At 42.9% G+C, this 13,799-nt stretch overlaps 1 protein-coding gene and 1 long non-coding RNA gene across 3 annotated transcripts; one reads left to right on the forward strand and one right to left on the reverse strand.

The window, feature by feature from the left end:
* Positions 1 to 127: 127 nt before the first annotated feature.
* LOC117525134 lies at positions 128 to 7,854 on the reverse strand. Its single transcript, XR_004564962.1, has 3 exons — positions 7,759 to 7,854; positions 4,848 to 4,854; positions 128 to 138 (listed from the first exon to the last, which is right to left on the reverse strand). It is a non-coding gene; the product is annotated as an uncharacterized LOC117525134 (long non-coding RNA).
* tmem177 (transmembrane protein 177) lies at positions 5,989 to 10,669 on the forward strand. 2 transcript variants are annotated; one of them, XM_034186979.1, is made up of 3 exons: positions 5,989 to 6,033; positions 8,533 to 8,794; positions 9,823 to 10,669. In XM_034186979.1, exons 2-3 carry the CDS (start codon positions 8,594 to 8,596, stop codon positions 10,552 to 10,554), a joined length of 933 nt encoding a protein of 310 aa, XP_034042870.1. In that variant the 5' UTR covers positions 5,989 to 6,033; positions 8,533 to 8,593; the 3' UTR covers positions 10,555 to 10,669. The 2 variants fall into 2 exon arrangements, with proteins under 2 accessions (XP_034042870.1, XP_034042871.1); XM_034186980.1 differs by lacking the exon at positions 5,989 to 6,033 and having other exon boundaries at positions 8,606 to 8,780.
* The last annotated feature ends 3,130 nt before the right edge of the window (positions 10,670 to 13,799 follow it).

Consider the following 13,799-nt stretch of genomic DNA (forward strand, 5'->3'; position numbering starts at 1 on the left):
CTCGTGTGGTTACACGTGGTCTGTGGTTGTGAGGCTGGTTGGATGTACTGCCAAATTCTCTGAAACGCCTTTGGAGATGGCTTATGATAGAGAAATGAACATTCAATACACGAGCAACAGCTCTGGTTGACATTCCTGCTGTCAGCATGCCAATTGCACATTCCCTCAAATCTTGCGACATCTGTGGCATTGTGCTGTGTGATAAACTGCACCTTTCAGAGTGGCCTTTTATTGTGGGCAGTCTAAGGCACACCTGTGCACTAATCATGGTGTCTAATCAGCATCTTGATATGGCACACCTGTGAGGTGGGATGGATTATCTCAGCAAAGGAGAAGTGCTCACTATCACAGATTCAGACTGGTTTGTGAACAATATTTGAGGGAAATGGTGATATTGTGTATGTGGAAAAAGTTTTAGATCTTTGAGTTCATCTCATACAAAATGGGAGCAAAACCAAAAGTGTTGCGTTTATATTTTTGTTGAGTATATATATATATATATATATATATATATATATATATATATATATATATATATATATATATAAAGCGCCTTGGGGCAACTGTTTGTTGTGATTTGGCGCTATATAAAAAAAATTGATTGATTGATTGATTGATATATACTCGTATATACAGTGAGGAAAATTAGTATTTGAACAACCTGTGATTTTGCAAGTTCTCCCATTTAGAAATCATGGAGGGGTCTGAAATTTTCATCTTAGGTGCAAGCCCACTGTGAGAGACATAATCTAAAAAAAAATCCAGAAATCACAATGTATGATTTTTTTAATAATTTATTTGTATGTTACTGCTGCAAATAAGTATTTGAACACCTGTGAAAATCAATGTTAATATTTGGTACAGTAGCCTTTGTTTGCAATTACACAGGTCAAACGTTTCCTGTAGTTTTTCACCAGGTTTGCACACACTGCAGCAGGGATTTTGGTCCACTCCTCCATACAGATCTTCTCTAGATCTTTCAGTTTTGGAGTTTCAGCTCCCTCCAAAGATTTTCTATTAAGTTCAGGTCTGGAGACTGGCCAGGCCACTCCAGGACCTTGAAATGCTTCTTATGGAACCCCTCCTTAGTTGCCCTGGCTGTGTGTTTGTGGTCATTTTCATGCTGGAAGACCCAGCCATGACCCATCTTCAATGCTTATACTGAGTGAAGGAGGTTGTTTGCCAAAATCTCGCAATACATGACCCCATCCATCCTCCCTTCAATACGGTGCAGTTGTCCTGTCCCCTTTGCAGAAGAGCACCCTCAGAGTATGATGTTTCCATCCCCATGCTTCACCACCCTCATTACGCCTCATGTCATGGAGGTCGCAACTGAACGTGTTGATCCATCTTGATTAGTGGTGATTCTTAATAGAACGTGACGGTGTTCTTCTATGACTTGCACACAATTAAACCCTGCTGCACCACATTCACTTTCATTGTTGCAATATGCTGAAGGAGGACAGTGATGCCAAGTTGGCTAAAAGCCTCGTTCCAGTGCTCCTCAGCGCACTCCTGCAGAAGTTCCACCTGCTGCATGTGCCTGATGTTTGGGAAAACGAGCAAGACGAGAGCCGCGTGTAGCCACACATCTGGCTCTCTCCATCTCCTCCTCCTCTCTGCGCCACTCCATGGCACAGAGCCCAATTAAGCATGCAATCACAAAGTTCTTCTGCTGTGGATTTTGAGGAGCAAACTGGAGTGATCTGGATTCTTCAGCAACTGACGGTTGGATGAATATGGGGGTGTGTGTGTGGAAACAATTCGCCTCATTCACAATGTGACACAACTTAACAATGCAACAACGTGGAACATTATTCTTGACTGTGTGTAATGGTTCCTGATAATTCTCCAGCAACACATGCCATTAATCGTAACGTGTGGTAACAGGTTGCAGCAGTTCCTGAGGACACCTGACACCTCTGCACCGAATCATCACATTCGTGACCAGCGGCCAAGAATGTATACTCCGTGGCATTCATGACGTGCCATCGTTATGTGTAAAGGTAGCATAAGATACATAGCTCACAAAATCTCTCCAATGAGGAGTTAGCTAAAAGTGTTAAGACCATTGATGACAATAAAGACGTGCTGGGGTTGAAGGTGCTTGCAAGATCTTTTGTTAAGATACATAGCTCACAAAATCTCTCCAGTGAGGAGTTAGCTAAAAGAGTTAGGACCATTGAAGGTAATAAAAACTTGCTGGGGATGAAGGTTGTGGGTGACAGCTCACTAGATGCAGATTTTATGTTGTTTGAATTAAAGAGAGCACTAATAGGTGTTAAGAATACTTCACCTGGGAAAGATGGGATTTGCTATAAAATGATTGAGGGATTATCTGATGTGGTGAAAACTGCCATTCTGATTTGATATAACAAAATTTGGGAGTAAGGAAAGCTGCCCTCTGGGTGGAAACATTCTGTGATAGTTCCTGTAGGGCAGGGGTGGCAATGTTCAGTCCTTGAGAGCCACCTTCCTGACACTCTTAGTTGTCTCCCTGCTCCAACACACCTGAATCCAATGAAAGGCTCATTAAAAGTCTTCTAACAAGTCTTTCATTGGATTCAGGTGTGTTGGAGCAGGGAGACAACTAAGAGTGTCAGGAAGGTGGCTCTCGAGGACCGAACTTGGCTACCCCCTGCTGTAGGGAAACCAGGCAAAGATAAGTCAGATGTCAAAAGCTACAGACCAATAGCCTTGACGTCTAACCTTTGCACAATGATGGAGAGGATGATTACTAAGAGGTTAGTATACAAGCTGGAAAGCAGAAGGTCACACCTTACCAGCGTGGGTCCCGTAATGGAAGAACTGCTATGGATCCTGTGGTTTGCCTAGAGAACGAGGTACATAAAGTACAGGTCAACAAAGAATCTGTTTTGGCACCATTTTTTGATATAGAAAAAGCTTATGACATGTTATGGAAAGAAGGATTTTTACTGAAGTGGAATGAAATGTAAATAGGTGGCAAAATGTTTAACCGGATCAAAGATTTTTTAATGAATAGAACCATAGAGGTCCGGGTGGGGTCAGGGACATTAAATACATATGCAATAGAGAATGGCACACCACAGGGAAGTGTATGCAGTCCAATTTTGTTCAATGTTATGATTAATGATGTTTTTGGTGGAGTGGATCACAGGATTAACAGAGCATTATATGCTGATGATGGGGCACTGTGGGTTAAGGGCCGTAATATTGATAATCTGCAGAAAAGGATGCAAATGGCAGTAAAACAGGTTGGAAAATGGTCATTTGACTGAGGGTTCCACTTTTCAGTGGAGAAAACTCAATTTGTTTGTTTTACTAAGAAAAGGGTAAACCCCATAATAGACCTCAAGTTATATGGACAATCTCTTAAACAGGTTAAGGAACTGAGATATCTTGGTGTGTGTTTGGATAGCAAGCTCAGTGTTGAAACTTATGTCCGAAAAATTTCAGACAAGTGTAAAAAAGCAATCAATCTCTTGGGGTGTCTGTCGGGGTGCAGCTGGGGGCGTCTGGTTCTTCGTTAAAAAGAATTTACACTGCTGTAATCGGTCGATTCTTGATTATGGATGTATAGTTTATATAAATCTGCAGCAAAAACCATGTTAGCTGAACTGGATAGGGTGCCGCCCAAAGCTCTCCGGCTGTGTTGTGGAGCCTTCAGAACGTCGCCAGTTCCAGCCCTGCAAGCAGAGGTACGGGAGATGCCTTTAAGTCTTAGAAGGCTGAAACTCTCACTAACTTACTGGGTACATTTACAAGGGCATGGGGCTACACATCCTACAAAACAGGTGTTAGAGGATTGCTGGGAATATGGGCGCACTGTGACATAATTTTGGATGGAACAGCAATAAAGAGGCGGATGATGTGGGAATCAGAACGATACCTTGCAATAACACTGTCAGCTTAAGCGCAGTTCCACCTTGTTTCTTCTGCTCACCTATAATTAACCTGGAGACGAAACACATAACCATGACAACCTTTTCTGTTCAACAGTATTTAGATATCTTGTATGATGATGCAGTACAGATATACACAGATGCATCCAAAGACCCAACAGGTAAAACCGGGGTGGTTGTGTACATTCCAAAATATAATATTTCAATTTCGAAAAGGACCTCAGATCACCTCTCAATATTCTCTGCAGAAATGATGGCCATTATTATGGTGCTACAGTGGTTAAAAGAAGTTAAGCCATATGAGCCCATGATTTGCACAGATTCTATGTCCTCTTTGATGAGCATCCAGACTGGGAATTCTGCATGTACACAGGATCTTCTAGACGAAGTTTTTCAGTTGATTTTTAGACTGACTCAGTTAAAACTCACTTTACATTTCACTTGGGTTCCAGCTCATACCGGCATTGCGGGCAATGAGAAGGCAGACAAGTTGGGAAAACAGGCACTTGCAGCAGAGCAAGTAGAGGTGCAGGTCCCACTCGGTAAGTCAGAATTCAAAGCAATTCTCAAAGACGGTACTCAGAAACTTCAGCAAGACAAATGGGATAAGGAGGAGAAAGGCAGGCATCTATACAGTATTCAACAAATAGTAACAGTTAAAAGAATCAGTTCGCTCGCGTGCCAGGAGGACACTTGGTTCATGAGGTTAAGAATAGGACACAGAGCACTGAACAGCGGTCTTCTCATAATAGGGAAGCATGAGACGGGAATGTGTCCGTACTGCAGAGAAGAAGAAACAGTAAAGCATGTGCTCCTGACATGTAGCCAGTACTCTGCAGAGAGAGAGGAACGTAAGAGGGTAACAAAGATATAGGGATCAGACTATGAGAGTCAGATGGGAAACTGGGATTTCAGATCCTTTTCCTGTGTCGAATGGAGTGAGACAAGGTGGGATTCTGTCACCAATTCTCTTTAATTTGTATATGGACAGTCTTTCTGAAAGACTAAGCCAATGTAAGACAGGCTGCATGGTGGGCGAGAGGCTTCTGAACCACCTACTCTATGCAGATGACCTGGTAATTATGTCACCTTACTCTCAGGTCTGCAGCAGTTATTAGGGGTCTGCTCTGTTTATGGAGCGCAATATGACATCAAGTTTAACTCCAAAAAGAGTGTGGTGATGGTGATAAGGGCCAAAGAGCACGTGAAGACTGTGTTCCCTGCGTTTCGTCTTGCAGGAGGGGAGCTTGAGGTTGTTGAGAGGGTCAGATACCTCGATCACATCATCAGGAGTGATCTCAGAGATGATGATGACATACAAAGGCAGTATTGCAAACTGTACGCACAGGCTAACACTTTAGCACGAAAATTTCATCGGTGCACGAACATTGTTAAGATTGCCCTCTTTAAGGCATACTGCACACCACTCTACACTGGCCACTTGTGGTGCAGGTATAGTAAGAGTACATTTAAAAGACTGCAGGTTGCTTATAATGATGCTCTTCGCATCCTGCTGAAGGAGCCTCGGTGGACAAGTGCCAGCTTGTTGTTTGTGCAAAATAATGTTGTTACCCTGAATGCTGCAATTAGAAACTTTGCATATTCATTCATGAAGTGCCTTGAGGTCTCAAAGAATGAAATTATAAATGTTTTGACAATACCTGGACATAGCAGTGTCCGGTTTACCTCTGAGCTCTGGAAGCACTGGAGCAACTGCTTGTATGGACTATAGACTCATATTGTGTTGTCTGTATTGTCTGTGTGTTGTATGTATTTTTATGTATTTTTATATGGACCCCTTGGTGTCTGAAATAAAGGTTGATTGAAAGAACTGTTTCATTGAGCACCTTACTTGGTTTACCTGGTACACAGTTCACAGCCAAAGCAGTTATAGATTTTCTGAAGAAAATTCAACTTGCGAGGAGACTTTAGTTTTGTTTGTTTAGTTTAGTTTTTTGTTTTGTTCTTTTTCTTTGTTAATTTAGTTGTTCATTGACATCCCAAAGTGATCACACCTGGTCCAGTAGATGGCGGTAATACACTAAGATTGCACGCTGCCACTAAAAGTCACAGAAGAAGAAGAAGAATGCGATAGAAGAAGAAGAAAAACGCTTTACGGCATGTCTTCTGTACTGGCGACGCTGTACTTGTAAGTGATCCAGTCAGTCATATTTTTGCGTTCTTTGGCGTAAAGCCTTTGTCCTTATTGACTTTTTATGATTCAGTTTACTATCGTCACGTTTAAGCTAACATTTACTAGCCGAAAAGCTTTAGGTGTTTGGAGGTTTTAACTCGTGGTGACATGGTCACCATGTCATTTAGGTCCTTCAGGCTTTTCTTTGAGTAAATGCTTCGCTGGAGCATGAACATGGCTAAAACCGTTCATTATGTTAGAAAGATTTTAAAAGAAAAGATTATAAAATCAAACCACTGTGCCTTGTGTTAGAATCACTACGTTCACCGCTCCAAGATGGCGGCCGCATTTCTTGCGCCTCAGCAACCAATGCAGCGTCTATTCCTCTTTTTAAAGTCTATGTTCGTCTGCACTGATCTGTATATGTTACTGGATAAGCTCATTGCCCCACAGACTCCGTACAATCCGCTGAAGCAAGCTGGCGGCCATCTTGCCACTCCCAACTTATGCAGACCGCATATAGACAGCTTATTAGAACGTCAATTTCAAGTAACTGAGCTGATTCTCTTATTTAATTATTTTTGTTCTTCGGATAATGTAAGATTGATCCCTCCTAATCCATGCCTGTCATGATCAGCTATTTGATTTATTTTCTTTCTTTCTTTTATTACTTTGACACTTTCTTCCCTTCTATAGTAGAGAAGCTTGAATCTTCGACTGGACTGGGTTGCTTGACGCGAGGACGTTTCGCTTCAAATCGCAGAAGCTTCCTCAGCTAAAATTCTTGCTCTGGTGGTCTGACTTCTGTCTTGACTCTTGTCGAGAAGAATGATCCGAAGTCACAAAAGCTGGAGTTTTAAACCTAACCAGACCCCTCCTACCGAGAGGCAGACTGCTAAGGCTAGTGACTAAACAATAGCTCTAATTAGAACCTATTGTGCTCTAGTTAGCACCCTCCTAATGACAGGGCAGCTGTGGCTCCCTTGACAACTCGTCAAGGGAGCCACAGCTGCCCTGTTTTCCGTTAGAAGTGATGCTGTGTTTGTGTTGCGCAACGGCAGGCTGTCCACGCGAGTGGTCAAATTCCGCGATATCACACTGGGGTTCAAACGAGACTGCGCTGCCCCATAACTGAAACAAGAAACGTTGGTTGATATGAAGGGAGTGAATAAACAAAGTCTTGTTGTCCCCATCAGAGGATGGACAGATGGGGTAACTTACCACTGTAGTAACGAGGAGTTGGCAACAAGCACAGAGTCATAGATCATCAATTACGGCAGCTGCTGTAAGCATAGCCCCAAGATTTAGGGTTACGGCTGCCGTAACTGTCACCAAGTTCAAAGTGGTTACAGTTACAGCAGCAATAACCACTGTTTAAAAAAAGTGCTGTAACCCCGACATCGTTCTCGTGATTTGGATTAAAAAATAGCTTCAAATTAAAATTTCAAGTCTACACTTAAAGCTCATGTTCATTTACTCTATTTCTGTGAAAAAATTTGAATGTTTATGGATCTTTCTGGACTCAGTCAAGATCTGTATTTGGGAGTGACACAATTCATGCAATTTTCCCTCTGTTCAACACTTTAATGGGGTTGGATGTAATCAATTAAAATTGCTTGCAGTGAAGATTTTTTTATTTTAACTCAAGAGGTTTTAAAAAAAAAAATCACCTGAACCATTAAGGATTTACAACCATTTTTTAGACAGTCCCTCCATTTTCAGAGTAATTCAAGCCGGAACGTGCTGGTGCTGCACTCTGCTGCATCCACAAGACCACAGAACCGTCTTGGGTCCTGGATGGTAACCACCCAGGCAGACAACCAGTCCAATCCCACATCTCTAAAATAACCATCTATCTGCTGCAGCCAGGTGAAACATGGGCATCCCCAGCTACTGGAGTCCTCAACGCTCAGGCACCTGCATGCTGGATCATGCAGCAAAATGGGCCACATAGTCAAAATGTCGTAGCTGATGCAATACAATGCAAGTGATTTTTCAGAAGTCAAAAGTAATTAGACAAACTGAAAGTACTGTTGTTAATAAATATCGTCACTTTTACAGACTTTTTAAAGTCATGAAACACATCAACACTTCCAGGTCATTGAATATGTATTGGATTTTATTTATTTATTTTATCAAACAAGAAATAAAAACAGTGTAGTACTGTGTGGTTAGTCTTTCCAGAGTAGCGGCTTTGCAAGAAGGAGACAACTGAGGGAAGCCACCAAGACATCCAGTCAACTGTGACAGAGTTATAGACTTCTGTGCCTCTGAATGCAGACACCACATGCTGCAATGTTCGTCTGTTGCATCACCAATTCTGCAGTTTAATGTTGCGTGGTAAAGAGGATTGTCTGCGGGTGGGACATTTCAGTTATAGTTTACCAGAAGGCACATGAGAGACTCTAGCCTAGATTTGTTCAGTTTTCTTGTGTATAATGTCGTAATTCTGCTGTTATGAAGAAGTCACTGTACATATATGTAACATGCAGGCCTGTCTGGTCTTTTATACAGATGCTGTCTGAAGTCTGCAGCTCACAGCAGACGCTAAATCCATCTTGGTTCCACCTGGAAAATGGCATCTCACATTTTGAAATATTCAGTCTTTCTTCAGAAGTACCGGACACCACTGCTCATTACTTGCTGTGGTGGGGTCTTTGCATTTAATATGTTCCACCATGTTTTCCCTGGAGTGTCATATAGACTGTTAAATCAGGCCTGGTACCATGGAGGGCCAGCTACACTGTCTAAAAATCTGGAGGGTGTGTTTCAGCAGGTAATGTGTCATTATGTAGAAGTTTAATTTGCCTGTCTTCCCTTTTTTCCATTGGGTTACATGTTTGTTAACTCAAGTATTTCATTACAGAAGACTTTCTACCACTAATATCTAATGAATGTGAACGACTAGTATGACGGAACAGGGAGGCATCATTTTGTGAGCTTGTTCACAGAGCTCTTCATGTTGTTCAATTTACACCTTCTCCTGTATCTTGAGGAAGGGGTGGGGGGCATCTGAAGCACCCTGTCTGTCTGTAAATCTAGGTGCAGCTCCTCCTAAATTGTTTCGGTGGACTTAAATATATCTTCCAGAGGAGGTAATTTGACTGATAAACAAGAGCAATATGAGATTTGTAATGTCTACCAATCCAAATCCGGATCACCTCTAAAATTCTGGGGAGTCTTCCCAGAGTTTAATTCAGATGTTTCAGCATAACATTCACTAAGACCAATACATAGTACATGCAGGCACCTACTCTGCACTGGGTGCTGTTTTGTTAGCTTTATCGCAGATCTGTAGTTTTGTTGTTGTGTGTGGTGTTTTTGTCTTTTTTCCCTTGCTGGTACATCAGACTGTAGAGTCCCAAAATCTGACGGTGAAGATGAGGTAAAAGACAATAATTTGATGTCTTTGATTGCTGTTAAAATAATGTAATTTATTCACCTACTCTCCTTTTTCATACTCCAGCCAGACCAGATGGTCATCCTATTGAGTCTGGTCTGCTTCAGGTTTCTTTCTGTTATCAAAAAACACCTGAAGGAGTTTTTCATAACCACTGTTGCCAGTGTGCTTGCTCAGGGGTTGGGTAAGGTTCGGCCATACTTGCATGTTGCATCTTAGCGTGACTTGTGATTTGGCAGTGCATAAATGAATTGAATTGAATTCACAACAGTGATGTGCATTAAAACGCGCTGTTGTTTTCATGCAGTGCGGTCAGTGTACATGCTCTACGCTTAGTCACAGAACACTTACTGAAGCAGTGTTTATTGAAATCCAATGATGCATGTTCCTCTTGTCATTTGCAGGTTTTAATGGACTATGGCATCAGCTCACCCAACAATTTTTCTGCTTTTCCCTCCTCTGGATTCCATCCGATTGGTGCAGGCGTCCCTTGGCTTCCCGCAGGCGCTCACATTGGACTGCCATTAAATTTAAACAGCACAGCTGATGACCTGAGCGGAATAACCAAACACACTGTTGTCATCAATGATAAAAGAGTAGACTGGAACAGCGACTGTGGTACCACTTTGAAGGAAGCCCTGGTGTTTTCCCCTGAGGCACAGAAGTTTGCCATAGCGCGAGAAGTGGCTGTCTTGCAGAGCGGCGGCCCTGTTGTGAGTGCTGCTGTGGCGCCGTTCTGCCTGGGTGGAGTTTGGGTTTACAGTGTGGTGATGAAGCAGGTGTTTCAGCTCCACACTGGCCCTGTGCTCCTCCGTGCTGCTGTGAACATTCTGGCGCTTGGGATTGGTGCTGTGTCCTACTTCTTCACCTCAGATGCTGTCAACCAGTGGATTGACTATAGCTCAGACCGGCATGCAGCAGGACTGTCCCGCGACTATGCCAAGGGAGGTGTAGAGTTTTATGAAAAGATACTCTCCAGAAACAGAGTGCTGTGCTGCTTAATGGGAGAGAAGGGAAAGAAGACCTTTGCTCCCAGTGGGAACTTACTTCCTGCTCACTTTCTTCAGATGAAACACACACCTTGCACATCCAGAAGAGACAGGATCCTTGCTGCGCTGAAAGAGCAAGAGGCGTGAAAAAGCAATCTTGTTAAATTGAAACACGTCTCGGAGTGTCACCTGAATGTTAGTGAATTGACTGTAACGCCACTTTCTCACATGGATTGGTTCTATTTATGGAAAAACAAACGACCCAGCAGTGCCAGAGTCCGGCTGTTTCCACATGAGCTTTCTTCATGGAGCACTTCTGTTTTAGTTTGTGTCCATGTCTTTTGTATGTACGTTGCATCCAGAAAGTATTTACAGCACTTCACTTTTTCATTCATTTTTTTTCCCTCAAAACTTTAGTCACAACACCCCATAATGACTGCGTGATAAAAGTTTTTTTTTTTTTTGCAAATTGTTTAAAAAACAAAACAAAACTAAGAAATCACATGTAGATAAGTATCCATACCCTTTGCTCAATACTTTGTTGATACACCTTTGGCAGCAATTACAGACTCAAACCTTCTTGGATATGATGCCATAGGCTCAGTGCACCTATCTGTGGACAGTTTTGCCCATTCGTCTTTGCAGCACCTCTCAAGCTCCATCAGGTTGGATGGGGAGCGTCGGTGGACAGCCATTTTCAGAGCTCTCCAGAGATGTTCAGTCAGGTCTCATTTCAGGTCTGGACTCTGGCTCACAGAGTCATCCTGAAGGCACTCCTTTGATATCTTGGCTGTGTGCTTGGGGTCATTGTCCTGCTGAAAGATGAACCATTGCCCCAGTCTGAGGTCAAGGGCGCTCTGGAGCAGGTTTTCATCCAGGATGTCTCTGTACATTGCGGCATTCATCTTTCCCTCAATCCTGACTAGTCTCCCAGTTTCTGCTGTTGAAAAACAGCCCCACAGCATGATGCTGCCACCACCGTGCTCCACTGTAGGGATGATGTCTGGTTTCCAAATTGCGCCAAATCACAACAAACAGTTGCCCCAAGGTGCTTTATATTGTAAGGCAATGGTGTGGTGGAAATTACATTTACAAGGCCAATAGTGCCCGTAGTTAAAGAATCACCCAATAATGGCACGCAACAGATACACATTTGACATTGTTTATGTGCACTAAGTTTGAAGAAATCCGTTATCCGAATTGAGGCAAGTGGGTGAAGGCCACACAGCAACCCTGAGTTGTGCTGCCAGCAACAGCTTGGGGGGGGGGTGGGGGGCGTGGGCTTGCAGCAAAAACTGTACTGCCCCTCCGAAGGGAAACGGGATGACGAGAAGCAGGCGCCGGAAAGGGTGGGCGTTGATGGGGGAAGGAGGGGGAGGGGGTGGGGGTGGGGGGAATGGAACATGCTTCAGTCCTGTCAAAAGCAGTTTATTGTCTTTGTGAGATGAGATAAGAAGCCAATGTTCCCCAGGCCGAAACAAATCCCTCAGGAGGAGACAGTCAGGCAATTTGACCTTTGGCTTGATAAGCCTGTAATGTTATTGTTGCAGCAGTGAAATCACTTTTTAACAGTTCCACTTGCACAACCAAATCCCAATTATAAATTAAGAATATTCACCGGCCTCTGAAATCTTCAGCTTCAACTGCAAGGCACGCATCTGCTCCAAGATGTCATCCAATTTGCATCCGAGTTTAAGAGTATTCGCAGTCTGAGAATGCACTCCCTTGCCAACCTCGTTAATCATGACGGACAAGCGAGGGGCCGTGGTTCTTGATGCCGCCGTCTTGCCAATTTTCCGGTAGATCAGGGCAGCACATAAGCCAAAAAGTACCAGCCCTGCTACTATGAGATCAAAAATGAATAAATCCCTGACGTCCTCAACGGAGAAAGGTGCCAAGCATGCAACACGCCAAGACCCCCAGGAGTCGAGGAGATAGCCGCAGGATACGTTCCATCTGGGCAGGTAGGATCCCCCGGTCCTGACCTTGTAGAAAAAATGGTGTCAATAGCGTTCAGAGACCAGCTGATCAATTCCATGGTTAATTCAATAGTAGTCCAATAGATCCAGAATCCAATAAGATTTGAGGAATTCACAGTCTGGTGAAATAGGGACTTGAAGGTTAAAGGCAGAGAACAGAGATAAGGGAGAGTGGAGGAGATGCGACTGCCCTTGTCGGAGTCCCAAGCTGAAGGAAGTGGCTTCTGTCTGGCTAATCTACCATACAGCCTGATTGGTGGATTGCTGCAGAGATGGTTGTCCTTCTGGCAGGTTCTCCTCTCTCCACAGAGGAATGCTGGCGTTCTGACAGAGTGACCATTGTGTTCTTGGCCACCTCCCTGACTAAGGCCCTTCTCCACTGATTGTTTAGATGTGCGGCCAGCTCTAGGAAGAGTCCTGGTGGATCTGAACCTCTTCCATTTAGGGATGATGGAGGCCACTGCTCATTGGAGGGTGATTCTTAGACTACGGGCACTTATGTCCTTTGATCATATTGTATGAAAAACAAAAAAAGGGAAATTTCACACTTTTATAGTTATCTTTACAATGAAAGTGTGTTGAGAAATTTGTTCTGGTAGTTTATGATGACGTTTTCATCATCATATATGCAAATATTGCCGTTTTGTGCTTGTCCCACACCCAGACTTTTGATCTTCAATGATAAAAATGAATGGTAAAGAAACGTTTTTTCTAATGTTTTAAAATATCTGAATAAAATATCAGTAAAATAATCAAAACATAATTGGGGTATTCAATGTTATACAACTGTTGTGATTTTTTTTTAAACAAAATGTAGTTGTCCCACACTATTGCCGTAATTTCCACCACAACACTGTAATGTCCCTAAACAGTTTGTATGAAAGATTGTTTGGGTAGTTTCTATGGAGATAAACTGACATCAGAGCACGTGTATATAGCGCCAAATCACAACAAACAGTTGCCCCAAGGTGCTTTATATTGTAAGGCAATGGTGTGGTGGAAATTACATTTACAAGGCCAATAGTGCCCGTAGTTAAAGAATCACCCTGGAACCTTCAGAGCAGTAGAAATGTTTCTGTACGCTTGCCCAGATTTGTGTCTCGAGACAATTCTGTCTCTGAGGTCTGCAGAGAATTCCTTTGACTTCATGCTTGGTTTGTGCTGTCAACTGTGGGACCTTATATGTAGACAGGTGTGTGCCTTTCCAGATCAGATCCAATCAACTGAATTTACCCCAGGTGGACTCCAATTAAGATGTAGGAACATCTCAAGGATGATCAGTGGAAACAGGATGCACCTGAGCTCAATTTTAAGCTACACAGTACAGGCTGTGAATACTTATGTACATGGGATTTCTTAGTTTTTTTTTTTTTTTTAATAAACTTGCAAAAATCTATAAAGAAAAAATTGATT

The sequence above is a fragment of the Thalassophryne amazonica genome, chromosome 14 (genome assembly GCF_902500255.1).
Source record: "Thalassophryne amazonica chromosome 14, fThaAma1.1, whole genome shotgun sequence".
NCBI classification, from domain to species: domain Eukaryota; kingdom Metazoa; phylum Chordata; class Actinopteri; order Batrachoidiformes; family Batrachoididae; genus Thalassophryne; species Thalassophryne amazonica.

Coding starts and splice junctions, on each gene's coding strand:
- tmem177 (XM_034186979.1), top strand. CDS start 8,594: ATGGCATCTCACATTTTGAAATATTCAGTCTTTCTTCAGAAGTACCGG. Junction 8,795..9,822: donor TGGAGGGTGTGTTTCAGCAG/GTAATGTGTCAT, acceptor TGTCATTTGCAG/GTTTTAATGGACTATGGCAT.